At 37.0% G+C, this 23774-nt stretch overlaps 1 protein-coding gene and 1 non-coding gene across 2 annotated transcripts; one reads left to right on the top strand and one right to left on the bottom strand.

Moving 5' to 3' along the window:
* Positions 1–21375: 21375 nt before the first annotated feature.
* On the top strand, positions 21376–23502 carry LOC121173449 (uncharacterized; the record flags this gene model as incomplete). Its single annotated transcript, XM_041009046.1, has 3 exons — positions 21376–22266; positions 22486–22702; positions 22754–23502. Coding segments are annotated over 3 exons (1857 nt in total), but the record flags the coding sequence as incomplete, so codon positions are not given.
* Positions 21640–21746, bottom strand: LOC112999486 (small nucleolar RNA R71). The gene has a single exon (XR_003264672.1). It is a non-coding gene; the product is annotated as a small nucleolar RNA R71 (small nucleolar RNA).
* Positions 23503–23774: the final 272 nt, after the last annotated feature.

Raw genomic sequence — 23774 nt, 5'->3', positions numbered from 1 at the left:
GGGGTGGTCGACAAAAGCGGGGCTTTTGCCTCTGCGTATCCTCAATTGTGATTAGGAAATCAGACCTACGTAGTTCTTGCAAAAGCGGTAAAGTTACATGTTGATTTTATGCTTTTGAACGGTCCATGTTAACCGATAAAAGCAAAGAGGACCGTTTAAGGCGTTGGACCTTAAAACGGTCTTTAGTGATCTTTGCGGAAAAAGCTTGATTTGTGAGTTGATTTTAGCCTTTGTTTCACTTTGGTTATTAGTCAATTCATTCAAGGAAACTTCCAAAGAAAAAAGTCCGATTGATTTTTTTGATTATTTTATTCAAAGATATTTTGATTATTTTATTATTATTTTTCAAGATATTTTGATTATTTTATTACTATTTTGCCTTTTTTTGGTTTAACCGTGATTACAACATGAACGATCGGTTAGATTTTGTTTTAATAGTGATTAAACGAGATTACAACACAAATGATCAATTGAAATTCATTTTATCATTTATTAGGTGAGAAAATAGCTTAAATAAACGGTAAAAAACTCATTAAAGAAGAATAAAAGAAAATTGAAAGTAAGCGAAATTAAAGTGAAAGTACACAAAATAAGTAGGGACCATTAAGGGTGCATAGAATGAATTGAAAGATTCGATTTCGGGAACTTACCGGTTGAAGACTGAAGAGCGATGAAGAACGATGAAGAATTTCCACAAAATCACTTACGGAAGCGTTACAGAAGCACTTCGACTCAATTTTTCTTCACGAAAACGTGTTTTTCGCCAAAAAATAGCCGAAATGCATAGCCAAGGGGTTTGGAATATTTTTGAAACAGCCCCCCTCCCCTATTTATAGGGAAAAAAAGAGGTGCTTGCCGCCCAGAGACTTAATGAAGAAGATTTCTAAGCACACCCGAATTACTAAGTTCACCCCCTTTTCGTATTTTACATAAAAGTTACGAAAGCATTATGAAAGTGTTTCGGATTTGATTTTCATCTTTTTTTCTCTTCTTTTTCACCAATGTTTAGTGAAATATGCTTACACAAGGTTTTCAGAAATTTTACGAAAGCATTACGGAAGGCATGGAAACCATTTTTCAAAAAACATGGAGGAGCTTGCTGTCCAGTTGCTTCCTCCTTAAGAAACCCAACTTCCAAAATATTCCGGAATGGCCTAGACTTGAATTTCTATTTACACCCCTATCATGATAAGTTCACCCCCAATTTTTTGTGTTTTTGGCTGTTTTCTTTCTGAAACGTTATGAAACTTTACAGATTACGTAACGACACCCATTTTCTTTCCGGAATATTGCGAAACTTTACGGATTACGCATTAATGCTTCTTTTTGACTTCCAGAATGTCGCGAAACTTTACGGATTAATTAACGATGGGTGTTAAGTACCTCGAGGCGGTCAAGTGAAGGTTGCACGCCACCAAACAATGGTCCCCGGATGAAATTAGGGTATGAAAGTTGTCCCTCTTTACTTATTTTTTTTTGGAGATAAAAGCGAAGTAAAGATAAGACACTAATTTTGTTCGAGCAGAACATCATTCGGCCGGTCAATATCCCGACCAACGGAACCTGTCATTCAGAAAGAGAGAAAAGGCATCAGAAGCGTCAACAAAATTTCAGTGTCTTGAAAGCGATAAAATGGGATAATCACGACGTTTCCAAACATTATCGAACTTGATCGTCCCCGCCCAGCAGAGAAGAATCTCGTGCGTCATCGGACTTGAATGTCTCCAGACGACGAGAGTAAAAACCTGCAAAAATTTTGAAAATAATCAGAATCGGACGACCAACATCATCCTGATACCGTCGAACTCGTTTGCCCCGGAAACCATTTTTCAAAAAATGTGGAGGAGCTTGCCGCCCAGTTGCTTCCTCCTTAAGCAACCCAACTTCCAAAATGTGTTGGAAGGGCTTAGATTCGAATTTCTATTTAAACCCCTATGTTGATAAGTTCACCTCCACATTTTTGTGTTTTTGGCTATTTTCTTTCTGAAACATTACGAAACTTTACGAATTACGTAAAGACACCCATTTTCTTTCTGGAATGTTGCGAAACTTTACGGATTACGCAACAATGCTTCTTTTAGACTTCTAGAATGCCACGGAACTTTACGGATTACCTAACGATGGGTGTTAAGTACCTCGAGGCGGTCAAGCGAAGGTTGCATGCCACCAAACAATGGTCCCCGGACGAAATTAGGATATGACAAGCATGCATTACTTTAATCATAAGTGACCATGGAGGAGAGTTCGAAAAAGAGAATTTTCAGTTGTTTTGTGATGAAAAGGGTATTCTTCACACCTTCTCAACTCCTAGAAGAACATAAAAAAAGGTGTAGTTGAGAGTAAGAACAAATCATTACAGGAAACGGAAAAGACCATGCTTAATGATAATTCTGCTCCTAAGCACTTTTGGGATTAAGCAGTGAATACTTCTTGTTATTTGTAAAACATAGTTTACATGAGACCCTTTCTAAAAAAGACTCCCATTGAATTGCGAAAAGGGCAACAACCCAACATATCATACTTCCATCCTTTTGGATGTCAATGTTTCATCTAAATACTAAGGATAACTTGAGAATGTTTGACTCAAAAAGTGATGACGAAATATTGCTTGGATATTCTAAAACATCCAAGGCATATAGAGTATACAAATCTAGAACCTTAGTAGTTGAAGAAGGAATCCATGTGAAATTCAATGACACCAAGCATGATAAAGATTTATCAGAAGAAATAAGATTAGAAGATGGAATAAGCAGAGAAATTCTAGCCAACCACAACATTGAAGTAGTTGCATTCAATCCACCACTAGACAATTTTCAAGGAGAAGTAATAGAACCCCACTTGACAAAACATAAGGAAGAACCATCAAGAGAGTCAAATCATCGATGATTACTCAGATAAAGTCCAAACAAGATCATACACTATTGATATCACAAATAAAGCCCAAGAACATAGATGATGCTATGTAAGATGAAAACTGGGTCAAGGAAATGTAGGAAGAGCTTGACCAGTTTCAGAAAAATGACGTATGGAAGCTAGTTGAGTTACCCAAATACAAGAAAAAAGTTGGAGCCAAGTGGGTATTTAGAAAAAAACTAGATGAGGATGGTAAGGTTGTGAGGAACAAAGCTAGGTTAGTTGGTAAAGGTTACTCATAATAGGAAGGTATAGATTATAAGTTATTGGTTCGAATGAATCGATTTCTTCTGCTACCTGTAGTGTATAAGACACTATATCAAAGCCATATCCTTTAGGAGCTCTGATTTTCCTTTGTGATTTTTTGGGTGTTGTGGTTTTGGGCTGCTTTGAATGGTCTTGACTCATCCAATCAATCCTCTCAATTGGTGTTGAATTCAGATGTTGAGAGTGCATTTGAAGATCCTGATCAGTTTCATCAAGTGCTTCAAACTACTTCTGATCACTAATGTTTTTTTTTATTGTGGAGCTCTCAAACTCCACCTTCTTAGTGACATCCTTAGCCTTGCCCAAATCTTCATTAGGTTTAGAATGCAACATAGAGAGTTCATCAAAGATGACATCTCTATTTAAAATGATCTTTCCTTCACTTGGAGAAAAAACTGGGAATCCTTTGTGATGTAGCTCCTATGGAACTTGTAGGCCTGGGATCTTCTTCAAAAATGAAGTCCTTTGCTTCTTGAAGTTTGATGGCAGCAAAATGGAGAAGGAGAAAGATGGTTGGAGACACCACTTCAAGAAGAAGATGAGTCTAGAAGAAGCTCACCACCATAGGAAGCCATGGATAAGAGCTTGAAGGTAGGAGAAGATGAATAAAGGGAGAGGAAGAGGGAGAGAAGGAGCACGAAATTTTGTGCCTCAAAAGAGGTCTGAATTTTGAAGTTTAATTCTCAAATGGTCAAAGTTGAAAAAATGTACACACATGGCCTCTATTTATAGCCTAAGTGTCACACAAAATTGGAGGAAAATTTGAATTTCTATTCAAAATTTACTTGAATTTGAAATTGAATTTGTGGAGCCAAATTTTGGAGCCAAAACTTCACTAATCATGATTAGTGAATTTTAGCTATGGTTCAGCCCACTAATCCAAGATCAAGTCCAAGATTCTCCACTAAGTGTGCTTAGGTGTCATGAGGCATGTAAAGCATGAAGGACATGCACAAAGTGTGACTATATGATGTGACAATGGGGTGTAGCAAGCAAAGCTCACCTCCCCCTCTAAAATTTAATTGGATTGGGCTTCTCCCAATTCAATTAAATTTATTTACCAACACACACATCAAATATTCACTCAATTCATGTGAAATTACAAAACTACCCCTAATACAAAAACTAGTCTAGGTGCCCTAAAATACAAAGGTTGAAATATACTACATTTTGAGGGTACCCTACCTACATTATGGAGCCCTAAATACAAGGCCCAAAAATAATGAAACCTTAATCTAATATGTACAAAGATAAGTGGGCTCATACTTAGCCCATGGGCCCAGATCTAGCCTAAGGCTCATGAGAACCCTAGGGCCTTCTCTTTCATCTCTGGCCCAGTCTACTTGGAATCTTCTATCCAATGCCCTTACGGGATAGGATTGCATCACTTTGTCTGCATCTGTATAATCCATAAAGAATCCTTTCTTGGCTTTGGGCTCCAGCTTACCTTCACTTATGTGATAGTATGTCACACCTTCAACATTGAGTATTCAAGTGGTTTGTTAGACCGTACCTCAATAAGGGTCTTGAAGCCTATGGCAGTGAGTGGTGAGTGATTCACGAGATAGTATGTTGTGTTGATTACATTAACCTAGAAGCTCTTATCCAAGCCTAAATTGGATAGCATGCATCTAGCCCTTTCCAGCGAGGTCATGTTCATTCTTTCAGCTACTACGTTTTGTTGTGGAGTATAGCATACATAATATTGTCCTGTTATGCCTTCATCTCTACATAATTCATTGAATTCAATAAAACAGAGTTTCAAGCCATTGTTATTCCTAAGACAGTTTACTATCTTACCTGTCTAATTCTTCTTAACAATTGTCCAATGCTTTAAAAATTTGAAAGTTTCAGATTTCTGCTTCATCATGAAAATCCATGTTAACCCTGATTAATCATTGAAGATAGAGAGGAAATATCTTGCCCCTAACAGTCAAAATGGACATCGTCCAACATGGAATTTCTTGTGGGCACAACCTTTGGAAACTTGGTCCGATGTTGCTTCCTATAAACACAATGCTCTCAAAATAGAAGAGGTTCCACCTTGTGATTTCCAAGTAAGTCTTGCTTGCTCAGAATATTCATACCTTTTTCACTCATGTGGCCCAGACGTAGATGCGACAAAGAATTATTAGACAAGCCTATCATAGTGAACCTCTAAATGATATAAAAATTTCCTTGCTTGGTTTCCTGCATTACCATATCCTAATAAGATTAACATATAAGAATCCTTTTCCAACATTACTGATGCACACATTAAGTTATTCTAAGTGGATCCCTCGCACTTGGAACCTAAGAATATTTACTAAATATCGATCTCTGGCATATGTAGTAAATACCCCAACATTACGATTTTATTCCCGTGCTTTTTGCAATCAAAACATTATGCTCTATTCCTAGCAACGTAACGTAAAGAGTAAAATCATTCAGTTTAAATTCTAAGATTACTTTACAGTCTCACTTGAAATCCAATTTCATGACACTAGCATTATGAGTAGAATCAAGTATTACAAGTAGAATGAAATTACCAATAATGAGTACAAAAGATTCATACATATATAATATCAAAAGGGATACATGAGGGTACAAAGATTACATCCAATCCTTAAGAAAAACTAACCAATCATTACACAGGGCACAAGACTAACAAGAGAAATGTCGAAGGAAGTGATCCACGGTCACAACTCTGTAGTGTCTCGGCTCCACTTTTCCTTTTGTCCTTCTTCTTCCTAGCTCTGTCTCGTTTTTCTCTCTACCGAAGACTCTGCTAGATCTGTTTTAACCATAAACATGGCTATTTATATAAAAGAGCTATGAGGTGTTGAGAAATTTGCACAAGTGAGTTGTAGCTTGCCCAGGCGAGTTGGTTGCTTATGTCTGAAGAAATATTATTAGCCCAGGCGAGCTAGATGCTAGCCAAGGCGAGTGGATGTATGAAATCTTGGAAAAATGATCATTTTGGCCTTCCTTTTGACTTTGTTTCTGGGTCTAACAAGCAACCATCAAAACCTACAAAATCATGGATGAATCATTCATGTTTAAACAAAAACATTAGTAAATGTAAAATATATATAGAGCAACTAGATTTAAGGGTAGTTTATATGAAAACTATTACAATCGAAAGATAAGTGATAACATTTTAATCCCAAAAATAATTGAAATATGACACTTATCACATATTTCTGACGCACTAAATTTTGTTATTTCTGTATTTTAGTATTTTTGTTATTTCCATATTTCCGTTATTCTCGTAATTTCGTTATTTTCAATATTCTTTTGCTTTAAGTTGTCTTTAGTTAATCAAACTAAAACCAATGACATTTGATTAAATTTGTACATAACTATTGAATTGATAATCTTTATCTGAATGAAGTAAGTGAACTCAATTCCCTGTGGAGATGAACTCCTTTATTAATGTGAAACCTACAATGACAATTGGTACGCTTGCCAAAAGTCCTAAAACAAGTAACGATGTCACGTCTTTATGTTATTGTCATCTCTCCTACGGGCAGATGGAAGGTGTTTGTCTCTTTTTTCCATCTCTGTGCAAGAGCAAACAAGAATCCCTTGTCTATTGTTTAATAACTGCATGTAGTTAATGAAAATAAACCAAATCCCTTGACCACAACTTGTATATCATGTAGGACAATCTCTTACTGCAACTTTCTCATATGTGATACTAACTTCAGCTCACCAAATTCCTACAAAAACATAAATAATTACTAAATAAGTTCTAAAAAAAAACAAACCTTTGAATAGTTGAATAAATTTTAAAGTTAGTAGTTTACCATGCCAACCCAAACTTCCTAAGCTACATGATCAGCGTATGAGGACATTGGTGACATGTCCTCAGGTTCACCAAGTTCCAATTGCTTAATAGCCTAGACATGGTCAACAAGCTCCATAGGCTCCAATTGCTCAACATGCTCCAAAACTCCACTTGCACAAGTTACTCCAAGGGTCCACCACTTGAGCTTCTACACATCGCCTCCATTCATACATTGTAGGTCTAATGCATTTGTCACTGCCATCATCATAATCAAAACTAACTTTTTCTATCTGTGCCAAGATCCACTCTCTTAACATGCTCCAAAGACTCCACTTGCATAAGTTATTCCAAATGGTCTACCACTTGAGCTTCTACACATTGCCTACATTCAAATATTGTAGGTGTAATGTGTCTATCACTGTTATCATCACAATCAAAAGTAACTCTTTTTAACTTCACCATTTAAAAATTAAATTTTTATCATTAGATTCTACAATCAGATTCATAAACACAATCATACACTAGAGAATTTATATAACCATCACAAACATAAGAAAGCAATCTATATAACATATTAACAATGGATTCAAAAACATGACAACATATTCAAAATGACATTGTTTTAAAAACTATATATTACACAAAATATTGATCTAAAGCAATCCTATATATTGATCACTAAAGTTTGATGCTTTGCAAGTATTGCATTCATAGGCTAAAAGCACTAACTTTTGATATTATCTAAACAAAAAATAACATTAGTCCTCAAACAGAAAAAACTATACTTCTTTCAAACAGAAACCATTACACAAAATATTGTCCTCAATGTTATTTTATCAATAAAACTTATCCACATCTAATTGAACTCTATACTATATTTCCTCCAACAGAGTTAGAACGTAACAAAATCAAACATTCTACTGAACCACAGTCCCGAATATTAGTCTTAAGAACTTGTCTCAAAAAATTAGAATAATACAAAAAGTTCTTCTCTTAATCCATTTGATTACTAAATCTTTTCGTGTATGTTTGTTTAAGATTTTTCTTCAATGGAAGCTGGTGTTGGCTTAGTTTTCAAAAGTTTTTACATAAGTATGAAGTATTTACATTAAGCAACTCTATTCTGGAACAAAGAAAAGCGCACGACTTCAATCAAAATCTAAGGCCCTGTTTAGGGTGGTTTTCTATTTCTAGTTTCAAAATTATTAAAAAATAAACCCAGTTTATACTTTGAGTTTATGAGTTTTAGTTTAGTTTTGGTAACAGTCGGTTGCACAAAATATATGAAATTTACAAATGAAGGCCTCCTACTATGTTCATCCTATACTATTCATTTGTCTTCTTCCAAAGACATTATCTATGAATCCTTCTTATCACATCCAAACAAAAACTACACTACTTTCAAATTTCAATTACCAAATTTGATTCAAAGTACAAGTTAGATTTGCAAGAAAAATAAATCCAATTTCAATGCAAAATTCCAAAAGATATTCAATTCATTCTTAACCATTCTATTAAACAGTTTATAGGCATTTTTAATTTGCTCATATTTAACACATTTTATAGGAATTGATCTATGATGTATAGAGAACCTTTCACATGACTTCCAGATTGAATACAAAATTTTTCCCCCTAGAACCTTACTATGCAAATAAAAAATGGGAGGAACTTAACAATGTTACAACACCAAATCATGCATAACAACCAATCAATGAACAAGGGGAACTCTTCCATTTTGAACATCACATCTTGTTACAAATTCTCATTATCTCCATTTCAATTAAAATACAACATCTATAATCAACTTAAACTAACAGAAAAGGAAATTTCAACTGCAACAATAAAAAAATTTCAGCCAATAACACCCAAACCACGTAGGTATAGATAGCAATAGTATCAGAACATATACAAGTAACTCATCCATCATAAAGGTTTTTGTTCATCCCAAACAATGATTAATAGAGAAGTGATAAAATTACTTGAAGGATCTTTGGATAGTTGAGAGAAAAAAAAAGGTAGGTTTCCAAAACACCTCAATCCGATGAAACAAAACTTGGATATATGAATATTCACCATCTCTTTGTCGCGAAACATGAGATGTAGATCTTGTGTTGCCTACAACACCTCAAACTTTAAAGTGCAAATATTTCTTGAAAACACTTTAATTAAGTTTATTTTAGAAAGAAATGTCACAAAATTTTAAACTTTTACTTATTATTAGTAAAGCATCTCCCTATTTCTTAAAAAAACAAAACGTGTTAGTCGGAAATGCTAAACAGTTGCGTCGAATTAAAATAAATGCAAATGTAGAGTAATTCAGTTTTCATACATAAATAAAATAAAAAATTGTAGTATAGCAAATAAATATATGGATACAACCCATAATGGTGTGATAATAAACAAAATACATTTACATCCTTACTACATGAAAATACATGTCTGTGCAAAAGATGTCTCTCAAAATACATTAAAGTCAATAAAGAAAACTAGGAACAGAGTAGACCACTTATCAAACCAGAAGTTCTGAACTAACTAAGATGTGCCTTGGAAGGATCGTCACGCTCCTCCTTAGATGCCTGTTCCAACTGCCTTAATAGTTCCTGGTACTCCTCCATCTCCTCGGACGACATGTCCGAATGGTCACCTCAATCCTCTGTAACCTCCACTAGATGTACTCACCACATGTTGTATCAACGAATGTTGCCTCGCTCATCATACTTCTCTAGAGCCAATAGCAATTCCAAAGCAAGATGTGACTCTTCCAGTCTGAGATACAAACAAGTATCTTTAAAGTATCACAACTCTATGCGAGACATGAACCCACATGGGATATATATAGCAGGTCAATAAATGGTCAATGGTAAAGGGCATTGCATTTAGTCTATTAGTTGGTACTACATGGATTAGAGTATGGTAGGTATAACGTGTAGTTTGTGTTATGGTGCAAGGCCATACCCACTCTCTCTACGAGCTACGCCAAGCTCGCAGACACCTCAATGTATTTGGCATTTTCAGTACCTGATAGCTGTTGATTGTAGGAGTGAGTCCTCCTAATGCAATCCTCCCTAGGAAGGGACCAGTCACCAGAGCCATGAGCAAGAGGCTCCAAGAGGATTGGGTTAGAGCTGCTGAAGAAGGCCCTAGGGTCTCATGAACCTCAGGGTAGATTTCTAAGCCCATGGGCCAAGGTTGGGTCCACTTATCTTTGTAAATATTAGATTAGGATTTCATTATGTTTTTCCTTCTATTTAGGGCTCTATAATATAGGTAGCGTACCCTAGAAATGTAGGATTTTTCAGCCCTTGAATTTTAGGGCACCTAGACTTGTTTTTGTATTAAGGGTATTTTTGTAATTTCACATGCATTAAGTGAATATTTCATGTGTGTGTTGGGAAACAAAGTTAATTGAATTGGGAGAAGCCCAATCCAATTAAATTTTAGAGAAGGAGGTGAGCATTTGTTTGCTACACCCCATTCCCACATCATATAGTCACACTTTGTTCATGTCCTTCATGCTTTACACGCCTCATGACACCTAAGCACACTTAGTGCAAAATCTTAGACTTGATCTTGGATTAGTGGGCTGAACCATAGCTAAAATTCACTAATCATAATTAGTGAAATTTTGGCTCCACAAATTGAATTTCAAATTCAAGTGAAATTTGAAAAGAAATTTAAATTTCCTTCTAATTTTGTGTGACACTTAGGCTATAAAAGAGGCCATGTGTGTGCATTTTTTCAACTTTGATCATTTGAGAATTACACTTCAAAATTAAGACCTCATTTGAGGCACAAAATTTGGTGCTCTTCTCTGATGCAATCCTACCCCCCAAGGGTATTGGATAGAAGACTCCAAGAGGCTTGGGCTAGACCTACTAAAGAAGGCCCTAGGATTCTCATGAACCTTAGGGTAGATTTTTGAGCCCATGGGTCAAGGTTGGATCTACTCTTCTTTGTAAATATTAGAATAGCTTTTTCCTTCGTTTGGGCCTTGTATTTTGGCCATTCTAGTAGTATAGGGTTTTAGCCTTGTATTTCGGGGCATTTTGAGTATTCTTTGTAGTAAGGACTTTTTTTTTGTATTTTCATGTTTTTTGTCATGGGGGTGAGCTTAGCTATTATAGGGGGTGTGTAGCTAAGCTCTAGCTTCTCATCTCAAGGAGGTGAACTTAGCTATTAGAGAGGTGTGTGTAGCTAAGCTTTAGCTTTTTTAGGAATCTTCTTAAGGAAGCTTCTCAAGGAGGTGAGCTTAGTTATGAGAGGGGTATGTGTAGCTAAGCTCTAGCTTCTCAAGGAAGTTTTCTCAAAGAAGCTTCTCAAGGAAGTTTTCTCAAGAAAGCTTCTAAAGGAAGCTACCTAGTCTATAAATAGAAACATGTGTAACACTTATTGTAACTTTGATGAATGAGAGTCTTGTGAGACATACTTCAAAGTTCCACTTCTCTCCCTCTTTTATTCCTTCAATTTCGTGCTCCCCCCCTCTCTCTTTCTCTCCCTCTTTCTTTTCCTCCATTGAAGCATTCTCTCCAAGCTTCTTATCCAAGGCTCATCTTGGTGGTGAAGCTCCTTCTTCCATGGCTTATTCCTTAGTGGATGGCGCCTCCTCTCACCTCTTCTCCTTTGTCTTCCGCTGCATCTCCATGGTGGAAAATCACCATTAAAAGACCTCATTGAAGCTCAAAGATTCAGCCTCCATAGAAGCTCCACAAGCAAGCTTCCATCAAGTGGTAATCAGAACACAAGAGCTTCAAGTAGGTGCTCCTTAAACCTCCATTAATTTTTTTGCTTTACCTTCTCTTCCATTGTTGTTTCTTCATTTTTTCTCCATGTATCTCCTCACATGTCTTGTGCTAAATTTTTTTAACATGATTCTTTAGAGTTTCCACCGATTAAACTTGCTATAAAAGCTAGATTTGATTTTCTATGGTTCAAATTTCTTGTTCTTGTTCTTGAACCATGAATTGTGTTGAGTTTAGGTTCCTTTGAGTTTTGTCTTGTTATTTTTGTGGATGAAAAATAAATCATAAAATTCTTACAAAAATATTAAAGTAGAAGAAAACCTCAAAAATCTAGAGTGACTTGTTCACCTATTGTAGTTTTGTCATAGAAGTCATGTCTAGTCATGAAACTTGTCACATAAGATTTCTTATGTTGTGCTGAATTTTATTTTCTTGTTTCTTTGTCTAACTCATTTGTTCATGAGTGTATGAAATTATTTTAGCCTATTATTTGATTTGAGTCAAATCTTTCATGTTAATTAGTCCTTAACATGTTTATGCAAAATTCTTAGAGAGTCTTTGATTGTGAACCTTTTCTTGAACTTTTAGGTTTCCTTATGATTGTGTCTATTGTGAATTTGAGTTTTGGTGATTGAATTGCTGGCTGAAATGTTGATCCTAAGTGAATATTGAACTCCTAAAACTGTGGTAAACAATCCTAGTGAGTTCAACATACATAGGAAGGTTGAAAGTAAGCCCAAGGCAATCAATATACCATGCTTAAAGAAACAAATCGCTGGTGCTGGCAGCTTAGAGATACAAACTTGTAAAAATTACTGAGAATTGGTTACTTCGAATTTTGAGCTGAAATTTTTACTGAATTTTCTAGACATCTGTAAATAAGTTATAAAAAAAGAAAAAAGTGATTTGGATAAAAGGAAAAAATAAGAAACATCACACAAGTTGGCAGGAAAATCAATATCCAGAAAAAAAAAGGTGAAAGGGAAGTGTGCTTGTTGTTTTGGCTCAAAATTTATTCTATAATTGGAAATTTATATTGAAAATTAGTGTGAAGACAAGTGCCAAAGCTACAGGTTTGTTGAGTCTTTTTTTTCAGTTTTTTTACTCTATTCTAGAGCCATTCTAAGTTTCTCTTTGAGTCCTAGCTTGCTTCTACGTCCTTTTCATTGCTTTAATTGTTGAATAATCCTTGAAAAATTGTCTTGTTAAAACTCCATTGGTTTTGCTTTCATTTCATTTTTTTTGGTCTTTGGTTATTGCTTGTCTCTTTGTTTCCTTGTTTGTGAGTTGCCATATAGGGAATTGGAAAGGAGGATTGGTGCCATCCCTTGAAGAATTTGAGTCAAGAAGTAAGGGGCCAACCACCTTAAGAGCTATTGGACTAAGAAGCACTCCAAATTGAGTGAATCACCAAAGAGATAACAACCACCAAAATTGAGGATGTTTTGTAATTTTTTAATTTTCAATTTACTTACCTTTATTGCTTTCAAGTTTTGTAACAAAAAGGCCTTTCATTGGAAGTGTGTTGGGAGCCTCCAATAAGTTACCAAACTTCCATTTGTGTGTAATAATTTTAGGCAATATTTCCTTAGGATAGTGAGTGTTTTGTTGGGAACCTTGATGTGGTCATCCAAACACTCTTAGGATTCACTTAGTTTACTTTTCTTGCTTACTTTCATAGCTTATTTCCTTTACCTTCCATTGTCAAACCGCCTAGATAGCTTTCCTTTTACCAATTAGTTGTTTACCTTGTCTGTCACACCTCTTTTAGTGTTTATTTTGGCTAGTTTCAACCATAGCTTCTTTTACCTTTTGTTTTCAAACCTCCAACAAGAAAGAACCACAACTTAGGAACCAACATGAGTCATCATTCATCTAGTGTTAATGGCGAGGGTACTAGTCATAAAGACCCTTTATCTAGAATCTTAGATGAGTTGAGTTCCCTCAAGTTATGGAAAGAAAAACAAGAGAGAAAAGAAAAAGAAAAAAAAAGATTGGAAGAAATAAGTCAAGATGGAAGAAAGAAAATAAGAGAGGAAGAAAGAATAAAAATAATGAAAGAAATGAAAAGAGAAAAACATGCCTCCTATAGTAGTCATAACTCTTGCAAGAGCCTAAGTGAAGAACTTCGTGACTATTATGAAGGAAGGCATAGGTCACATCTTAGACCTCACTCCCATAGAAGAGAAAAGGAAAGAAAGCCTCAAGAGGCTAACATTAACCTCTCATACTTCCATGGGAAGGACAATGTAGAGGCTAACTTAGATTGGGAAATAAGGGTAGAGCAACAACTTAAAAAGAAGTCTACTTCAAAATCTTATGGCTCTCACTCTTATCCAAAGAAAAACCAAGGTCAAGGCATCTTAGGGGTGACACCTTCTAAGCCCAAAGATGATAAGGGGAAGACAATAGAAAAGCAAGCCCCTAAGGCTAGTATACAAGAGAAAACTAGCTCTATAAAGTGCTTTAAATGTCTTGGAAGAGGACACATTACTTCTCAATGTCCCACCACAAAAACCATGATTATGAGGGGCCAAGACATTTATAGTAGCCAAGATGAGCCTACTACTTCACCTTCCTCTAGTGAAAGTGAAGAAGCAAAAGGGGAAGAATCTAGTGAAGAAATCTACCCCCAAGAAGATGGACAACCATTAGTGGTTAAAGAGAAGTGTAAGGAGGTAAGTGTCTCCTCCAAGAGGTTAGCTAAGAAGGAAACTCATTTTACAATAAAGACAAACATTAAAGAAACTTTCCCTCTTAGACAACCTCCACATTTTCTCTTTTGTAAAAAGACACTTGCTAGCATTGCCACACCTCTTGGGCTTGAGTTTATTCCTCAAGTAAAGAAGTTGTTGGATGATGGTTTGGTTCGCAAGAGCTTAAATCCTTGTGCTTTGTTGGTGCCCAAAATAGGTATTATTAGGCACCAAGTCCCTAAAATAAGTGGTATGATGAATGTTTTGAGTGGTGCAACCCTCTTTTGTAAAATCACTCGTGCACCTAACATCTTCATGGTGTGTGTACATAGGGACCCATTAGGTAGGTTTGTTCTTATTTTTAGTTTCAATACAAACTTAGGTACTCATATGGGACACCTTAGGTTTGTCGTATTTTTTTGTAGGAATAATCAACATAAAAATACAGAAAAAGGTACACTTTATTGCATTACTTTCCTTAATTTTTTAAATAGTGATCAAGGGGTTCCCACGAATCCTAAGAGAATAAAGGTCATTCCCGATTGGCCCACTCCACCAAGTATAAGGGAAATCTGGGGCTGCCATGACTTAACAAACTTTTACAGAAGTTTTGTCCCATATTTTTCTATACTTGTAGCACCACTCATTGAGTTGGTGAGGAGCCATGTTCCCTCATGGGAAGATGTCCATGAAAGGGGTTTTCAGAACTTACCATACTCTAACAAACCCAACACCACTAATACATATGTTTTTATTATTTTTACAAGTGTCGAGGGAAGGAGCCTAGAGTATGAAGAACCTCGGGATTTGAGGTCAAATCCTTTCCAAGCTGGAGGGGATGATGCAATCCTACCCCCCAAGGGTATTGGATAGAAGACTCCAAGAGGCTTGGGCTAGAGCTACTAAAGAAGGCCCTAGGATTCTCATGAACCTTAGGGTAGATTTTTGAGCCCATGGGTAAAGGTTGGATCTACTCTTCTTTGTAAATATTAGAATAGCTTTTTCCTTCGTTTGGGCCTTGTATTTTGGCCATTCTAGTAGTATAGGGTTTTAGCCTTGTATTTCGGGGCATTTTGAGTATTCTTTGTAGTAAGGACTTTTTTTTGGTATTTTCATGTTTTTTGTCATGGGGGTGAGCTTAGCTATTATAGGGGGTGTGTAGCTAAGCTCTAGCTTCTCATCTCAAGGAGGTGAACTTAGCTATTAGAGAGGTGTGTGTAGCTAAGCTTTAGCTTTTTTAGGAATCTTCTTAAGGAAGCTTCTCAAGGAGGTGAGCTTAGTTATGAGAGGGGTATGTGTAGCTAAGCTCTAGCTTCTCAAGGAAGTTTTCTCAAAGAAGCTTCTCAAGGAAGTTTTCTCAAGAAAGCTTCTAAAGGAAGTTACCTAGTCTATAAATAGAAGCATGTGTAACACTTATTGTAACTTTGATGAATGAGAGTCTTGTGAGACATACTTCAAAGTTCCACTTCTCTCCCTCTTTTATTCCTTCAATTTCGTGCTCCTCCCCTCTCTCTTTCTCTCCCTCTTTCTTTTCCTCCATTGAAGCATTCTCTCCAAGCTTCTTATCCAAGGCTCATCTTGGTGGTGAAGCTCCTTCTTCCATGGCTTATTCCTTAGTGGATGGCGCCTCCTCTCACCTCTTCTCCTTTGTCTTCCGCTGCATCTCCATGGTGGAAAATCACCATTAAAGGACCTCATTGAAGCTCAAAGATCCAGCCTCCATAGAAGCTCCACAAGCAAGCTTCCATCACTCTCCCTCTCCCTCCACTCATCTTCTCCTACCTTCAAGCTCTTATCTATGGCTTCCTATGGCGGTGAGCTTCTTCTTGACTCATCTTCTCCTTGAAGTGGCGTCTCCAATCATCTTTCTTCCGTCTCCATTCTGATGACATTGATCTTCAAGAAGCAAAGGACTCCATTGATGAAGAAGATGCATGGCCTGGAAGCTTCACATGGAGCTACGTCATGTGGTATCAAGAGCATCTTCGTCTAGGTGATGTTCTTTTGCTTCCTCTATCTTTTTGTTCGGTCAATTCACTTTAATTCCTTGTTATTCATCTTATTCTGCATGTATATCCTCCATTGTCTTGTGGTTTGGTTTTGTTTAGAGTAGATTAAAAAAAACCAATTAAATCTTATATCTACACTTGTTCTTGCATTTCTATGGTTCAAATTTTATAGATCTACTCTTGAATCATGTTTTTGTGTTGATTTTAGGTTCTATCATTTTTCAGTCATAATCTTCTTGTGCTGAACCTTTAGATCGAAATTTCTTCCAAAATATTGATTAGAAAGAAAACACAAAAAGCTAAGTGTAAATCACTTAATCCATGTTGTCTTAGAGTCATGTTTAGTCCTAATAATTATCACATTATGTTCTGAGTTTATGTTGAATTTTGATTTGTTGACTGAATTCTAGATACATTTGTTCATGTAGTCTTGTCATTCTTAGCCTATCTTTTGAATTTTGAGTCTAATTAATGCATGTTATTTAGTTCATAACATGTTCTAAATAATGTTCTAAGTTTCCTACATGATGCTTGTGAAGAAGTTGAGTGTGGTGCTAAGTTGTGGCTGGATTTACGAATCAAAATAAGTCTTAAGTTCTACTAAATTGTGTTATTCAAGAGAATTGAGCATAAGCAAACACAAATTGTAACTATCCAAGCCTTAAGCAACATAAACACTACTCTTGATTTCTAGGTTGAAATTGCTAGTGCTGACAGCTTGAACATACAAACTTGAAAAAATTACTGGAATTAGTTACTACAAATTTTGATATGGAACTTTTACTGAATTTTATAGACATTTGGAAAAAAAATTAGAAAATAAGAACCAAGTGATTTGGATAAATGGAAAAAATACGAAAAATAATACACGTTGGCGGGAAAATCAGTGTCCAGAAAAAAAAAAGTGAAAGGGAAGTGTGCTTGTTGTTTGGCTCAAAATTTGTTCTATAATTGGTGCCTATTTTATACCAATCTTAGTTATGAAATTTCAATTGAAAAGTAGTGTGAAAAGTAGTTATCTACACAAAAGGTACACTTCTCTATATTTGCATAGAAAAGTAGTTATGCCTTTTGGGCTTACTAATGCACCAAGCACCTTTATGAGGCTTATGCATCATGTCTTAAGGGATTTCATAGGTAGATTTGTAGTTTTTTATTTTGATGATATTTTAGAGCACAGTAGGAGCCTAGATAATCACTTAGGACATCTTAGGCAACTTCTTTCAGTCCTTAGGAAAAACACCCTCTATGCAAATATAGAGAAGTGTACCTTTTGTGTTGATAATATAGTTTTCTTAGGGTTTGTAATTAGTAGAAATGGGGTCCAAGTGGACCCCGAGAAAATCAAGGCCATCCAAGAATGGCCCACCCCAAAAAGTGTGGGAGATATTAGGAGCTTCCATGGGTTAGCAAGCTTCTATAGAAGGTTCATTCCTAATTTCTCTACAATTGCCTCACCTCTCAATGAGCTGGTGAAGAATAATGTGGCATTTACTTGGGGTGAAAGACAAGAGCAAGCCTTTTCTTTGCTCAAAGAAAACCTCACCAAGGCACCTATTCTAGCTCTTCCTGACTTTTCTAAAACTTTTGAGCTAGAATGTGATGCCTCTGGAGTGGGAGTTGGAGCTGTATTGTTATAAGGTGGGCACCCTATTGCTTATTTTAGTGAAAAAATTCATGGTGCCACCCTCAAATACCCCGCCTATGATAAAGAGCTTTATGCCTTAATAAGAGCCTTCCAAACTTGGGAACATTACCTTGTTTCGAAGGAATTTTTCATTCATAGTGATCATGAATCACTCAAATACATTAAAGGGCAAAGCAAGTTAAACAAAAGGCATGCAAAATGGGTAGAGTACCTAGAGAAATTTCCATATGTTATCAAATATAGAAAAGGAAAAACAAATGTGGTAGCTGATGCACTCTCTAGGAGGCACACATTGTTTTGCTCCCTAGGAGCTCAAATTTTAGGATTTGATAACATTAGGAACTTGTATGATTTAGATGAACATTTCTTGTGAAAGAGAGCCATGAGGGTGGGCTCATGGGCCACTTTGGGATAGACAAGACCTTTGTATTACTCAAAGAAAAGTTCTATTGGCCCATATGAAGAAAGATGTCCATAAGCATTGCACTAGGAGTGTGGCTTGTTTACAAGCCAAGTCTAGCGTGATGCCTCATGGGCTATACACACCCTTATCCATCCCATCTGTACCTTAGGTAGACATTAGTATGGACTTTGTCCTTGGGCTTCCTAGAACCCAAAGAGGTTTAAACTCTATCTTTGTGGTGGTGGATAGGTTTAGCAAGATGGCATACTTTATACCATTCCACAAGGTGGATGATGCTTCCCACATCTCAAAACTCTTTTTCAGGGAAGTTGTAAGACTCCATGGTTTGCCTAGGACCATTGTGTCAGATAGAGATGTTAAGTTCCTTAGCCACTTCTGGAAAACCTTATGGGCTAAGCTAGGAATTAAGCTTTTTTTCTCTACCACTTGTCATCCATAAACTGATGGGCAAACAGAGGTAGGGAATAGGTCTTTATCCACCATTTTAAGGGCTCTTTTGAAAGGCAACCATAAGTCTTGGTGATGTGCCATCATTTTCTTCTATTTTCTAAACCCTTTTTGCACCATTTTAATTATTGATTGGTCTTAATTGTCAATTAATTAGGCAGTTTTATTATTTGGGCTCATTTAGCTAATTTGATGTTTTTAATCTAATTTCAGGAATTAATGAAACATTGGGCTTAATCCGGATTTTGGTTGTGGACTTGAAGAGGGCAAATAAAGCAGCGCTTACCTTAGTTAATTTCTAATTAGGAAATTTCGCAATTTTATTTTATGTTGTTCAATGTTTATTTCGTTTTGGGCCAGAGTATTGTAATAGGGCCCAGTGACTTTGAGTGACTCTTTTTAAATAGCTGCCTTGGGATTCGTGCAAGGCATTCTATTCTGCTATGCTATTTTCATTATTCAGAGCTTTGGTTTTAGGTTTTCACGTTTTTCTGTTCCCTTGTTACAGTTTTCGTTCTTAATGCAAATTTCCGTTTTCTGCTTCTAATTACGAGTTCATTCTTGCTTCTTCTTCTACTTTCATTTACGCTTCTGTTCATTTACGTTTCTGTTCATTTACGTTCTTGTTCATTTACGTTTCTGCTTCATGCTTCATTTGCGTTTTCTGTTTGAATCCATGGAAGGCTAGATTTTCTGGTGTTGTTTCCTTTTGAGGATGAAGCCCAACTCTCTTTGAGGTTTCATTTGTAATGTGGTTTCCTGGCAGTTTTCCCTTCACCAGTTATCCCAATTTCGTGAATATTAATCAGTGCACGCTTCGTGTTCAATTAATTGCCTCTGAGCCTAACTTGCGTTCATGCTTAATGGACGAAGGGCTAACTGGTGTATGTGGTGCCTAATCACGTATTGAAAACCCTAAGTTAATTTTCGCTTTGTAAATTGAAATAGGGTTGGATTAAGTGGTTGACTGTTAGGGACGAATTCTCCATAACCCAGGATAAGAGAGTGGCTTCTGAATCATAGGAAACAACCCGTTTTTAATATTAGTAGTTTCGTATTCCATTTTATTTGTTCTGCTCTTTAATTACCAAACAACCAAACCCCCCCCCCCCCCACTTCGTTACTGTTACTGCAAGTATATTATGAACATTTGGCTTGTCACTGCTCGTTGGGAAACGACCTAGGATCACTTCCTAGTTACTGCATTTTCATGTTTATTTGATTCGGGTACGGCCTCGATCAAATTTGGCGCCGTTGCCGGGGAGCAGTGTCCAAAGGTTCATAATAGCTAGCTAGTGTTGTGTGTTTAATCCTTTCGTGTTTTATGTTTAATTGTTAGTATTGTGTTAGTATGTGTGTTAGTGTTGTTTAGTGTCCTGGTATTTTGTTTAATGTGTGTTCTGTTTCAGTTTTCCCATTAAGCGTTTCCCCTGTTTCAGTCTTGGGTGTTTTGCTGTGAAGATTGTGCTTGAAAACAGAGTAGTAGTAGAAATCAGCTTGTGGAAAAACAGAGTAGTAGTAGAAATCAGCTTGCGGAAAAACAGAGTAGTAGTAGAAATCAATTAGAGACGGATTTTAGCGACCACCCATGCTGAATTATTTGGGATTTTTTGTTTTAGTAGCTAGGGTTGTTATTTTTGGCTGAATTTTTTTGTGGTAACTTCTTTAATCCATATTTTGTGGGGAAAATAGCTAGAGCCTTTAGTTTGGTCAGATTTGAAAGTTCCAAAAAACTAGCAAATTTTGTGTTTGTCAAAACTTCAAACGGCCATAACTTTTGCTCCGGTTATCAGAATCGCAATTATTATATATGCATTTGGGGTAGAAAAAAATTTCCTACGCCGTGGCAGCCGGCCTATGGCCGGTTGAGGTCTCCATCGTCCAAACAAAGTGATTCTGTCAAAAGTTTTTTATTTTTCAAGTTTTATTCACTTATTTTTCTTAACCTACCAATTTTAGCTTTCATAGTTAGACTTTGAATTTTTGTCTGAAATTTTTTGTGCTATCTTCTCATCATTTTATAAGGTTGCTCACAAAATTTCAAGTCATTTGGATATCATTTGAGGGTAGCTGTAGTTCAAACCTACACCTTTATTTACATGACAAGGCAACTAGTTGTGTGCATGCTGAATGTAGTGTATGACTAGAGGCAATCCATCTGACTTACAATCCTTTGATCCTGAGATAGATAGGACATTTCATAGATTAGTTAGGCATCATTTTATACCTTTTGATCATTCTGAGCATTCCATAACTGGTGAATCTGTGCATTCTGTTATTGGTGATTTTGAACATCCTGATCTTGAGCATTATAATTTTGAGCATTCTGATTTTGCACATTCTGAGAACATGGCACAACCTCCACCTCGTGAGAGGACTCTAAGGGAAATGGCTGCACCTGATTTCACCTATGAAAGCTTGTGCATCCAATACCCTGATGAGGATGTCCCATATGTTCTTAAAACTGGACTGATTCATTTGCTTCCGAAGTTTCATGGCCTTGCAGGTGAAGACCCGCACAAACATTTGAAAGAATTTCACATTGTCTGCTCCACCATGAAACCCCCAGATGTCCAAGAGGATCACATATTTCTGAAGGCTTTTCCTCATTCATTAGAGGGAGTGGCAAAGGACTGGCTGTATTACCTTGCTCCAAGGTCCATCACGAGCTGGGATGACCTTAAGAGAGTATTCTTAGAAAAATTTTTCCCTGCTTCCAGGACCACAGCCATCAGGAAGGATATCTCAGGTATTAGACAACTCAGTGGAGAGAGCCTGTATGAGTACTGGGAGAGATTTAAGAAACTATGTGCCAGTTGCCCCCACCATCAGATTTCAGAACAGCTTCTTCTCCAATATTTTTATGAAGGACTCAGTAATATGGAGAGAAGTATGATAGATGCTGCCAGTGGTGGAGCCCTTGGAGACATGACTCCTGCTGAAGCCAGAAATTTAATTGAGAAGATGGCCTCCAACTCCCAGCAGTTTAGCGCCAGAAATGATGCCATAGTCATTAGAGGAGTGCATGAGGTAGCTACAAACCCATCTGCATCATCTGAAACTAAGAAGCTTGAAGGCAAACTGGATGCGTTGGTCAACTTGGTAACCCAGTTGGCCTTGAATCAGAAATTTTTACCTGTCGCAAGGGTTTGTGGTTTGTGCTCCTCTGCTGACCACCATACAGACCTTTGCCCTTCCATGCAGCAACCTGGAGCAATTGAGCAGCCTGAAGCTTATGCTGCAAATATTTACAATAGACCTCCTCAACCTCAGCAGCAAAATCAACCACAAAAGAGCAATTATGACCTTTCCAGCAACAGATACAACCCTGGATGGAGGAATCACCCTAACCTCAGATGGTCCAGCCCTCAGCAACAACAGCAGCAGCCTGCTCCTTCCTTCCAAAATGCTGCTGGCCCAAGCAGACCATACATTCCTCCACCAATCCAACAACAGCAACAACCCCAGAAACAGCCAACAGTTGAGGCCCCTCCACAACCTTCCCTCGAAGAACTTGTGAGGCAAATGACTATGCAGAACATGCAGTTTCAGCAAGAGACCAGAGCCTCCATTCAGAGCTTAACCAATCAGATGGGACAATTAGCTACCCAATTGAATCAACAACAGTCCCAGAATTCTGACAAGCTGCCTTCTCAAGCTGTCCAAAATCCCAAAAATGTCAGTGCCATTTCATTGAGGTCGGGAAAGCAGTGTCAAGGACCTCAACCCGTAGCACCTTCCTCATCTGCAAATGAACCTGCCAAACTTCACTCTATTCCAGAAAAAGGTGGTGACAAAAATCTACCTAACAATTTCTGTGCAGGTGAATCTTCTTCCACAGGTAATTCTGATTTGCAGAAGCAGCACATTCCCCCTCTTCCATTCCCTCCAAGAGCAGTTTCCAACAAAAAAATGGAAGAGGCAGAGAAAGAGATCTTGGAAACGTTTAGAAAAGTAGAGGTAAACATACCTCTGTTGGATGCAATAAAGCAAATTCCAAGATATGCCAAATTCTTGAAGGAGTTGTGCACTAATAAGCGGAAGCTTAAAGGAAGTGAACGAATTAGCATGGGCAGAAATGTCTCCGCATTGATTGGTAAATCTGTTCCTCAAATTCCTGAAAAATGCAAAGATCCAGGTACATTCAGCATACCTTGTATTATAGGGAATAGTAAGTTTGACAATGCCATGCTAGATTTAGGAGCCTCTGTTAGTGTTATGCCTCTGTCGATTTTTAATTCTCTATCTCTAGGTCCCTTGCAGTCAACTGATGTGGTAATTCATTTAGCTAATAGAAGTGTTGCCTATCCTGTTGGTTTCATAGAAGATGTCTTAGTTAGAGTTGGTGAACTGATTTTCCCTGTTGATTTTTATATCTTGAATATGGAAGATGGATTTTCTCAAGGATCAGTTCCCATCATTCTAGGCAGACCCTTTATGAAAACTGCTAGAACTAAGATATATGTTTATGCAGGCACACTGTCCATGGAGTTTGGTGATATAACTGTTCATTTTAATATTCTGGATGCTATGAAATACCCATCTGAAGATCTTTCTGTATTTCGTGCTGAAATAATTGACCATGTTGTTGATGAATACATGACTGATCTTTATTCTAATCTGCATGCCTCTCACTCTTCATGCATTGAGTCTGAAATTGTACTTGATCATATGTCTGAATTTGATGCTGAGAGTGCATCTGAGAGTGATATTGATTGCATGCCTGGTGGTGGTGTTTTACCTCTTGAGATTGATTTTATAGAGTCAGATAGGACTAACCATGTTTCAGGAAGTACACATACCTCTGACTTTCTTTATGAGGTAAAGGCTGAGAAACCATCTCCTTCTACCACTGTCCAGCC

The sequence above is a fragment of the Glycine max genome, chromosome 14 (assembly GCF_000004515.6).
Source record: "Glycine max cultivar Williams 82 chromosome 14, Glycine_max_v4.0, whole genome shotgun sequence".
NCBI classification, from domain to species: Eukaryota; Viridiplantae; Streptophyta; class Magnoliopsida; order Fabales; family Fabaceae; genus Glycine; species Glycine max.
This window is presented reverse-complemented; position numbering and strand designations above follow the sequence as displayed.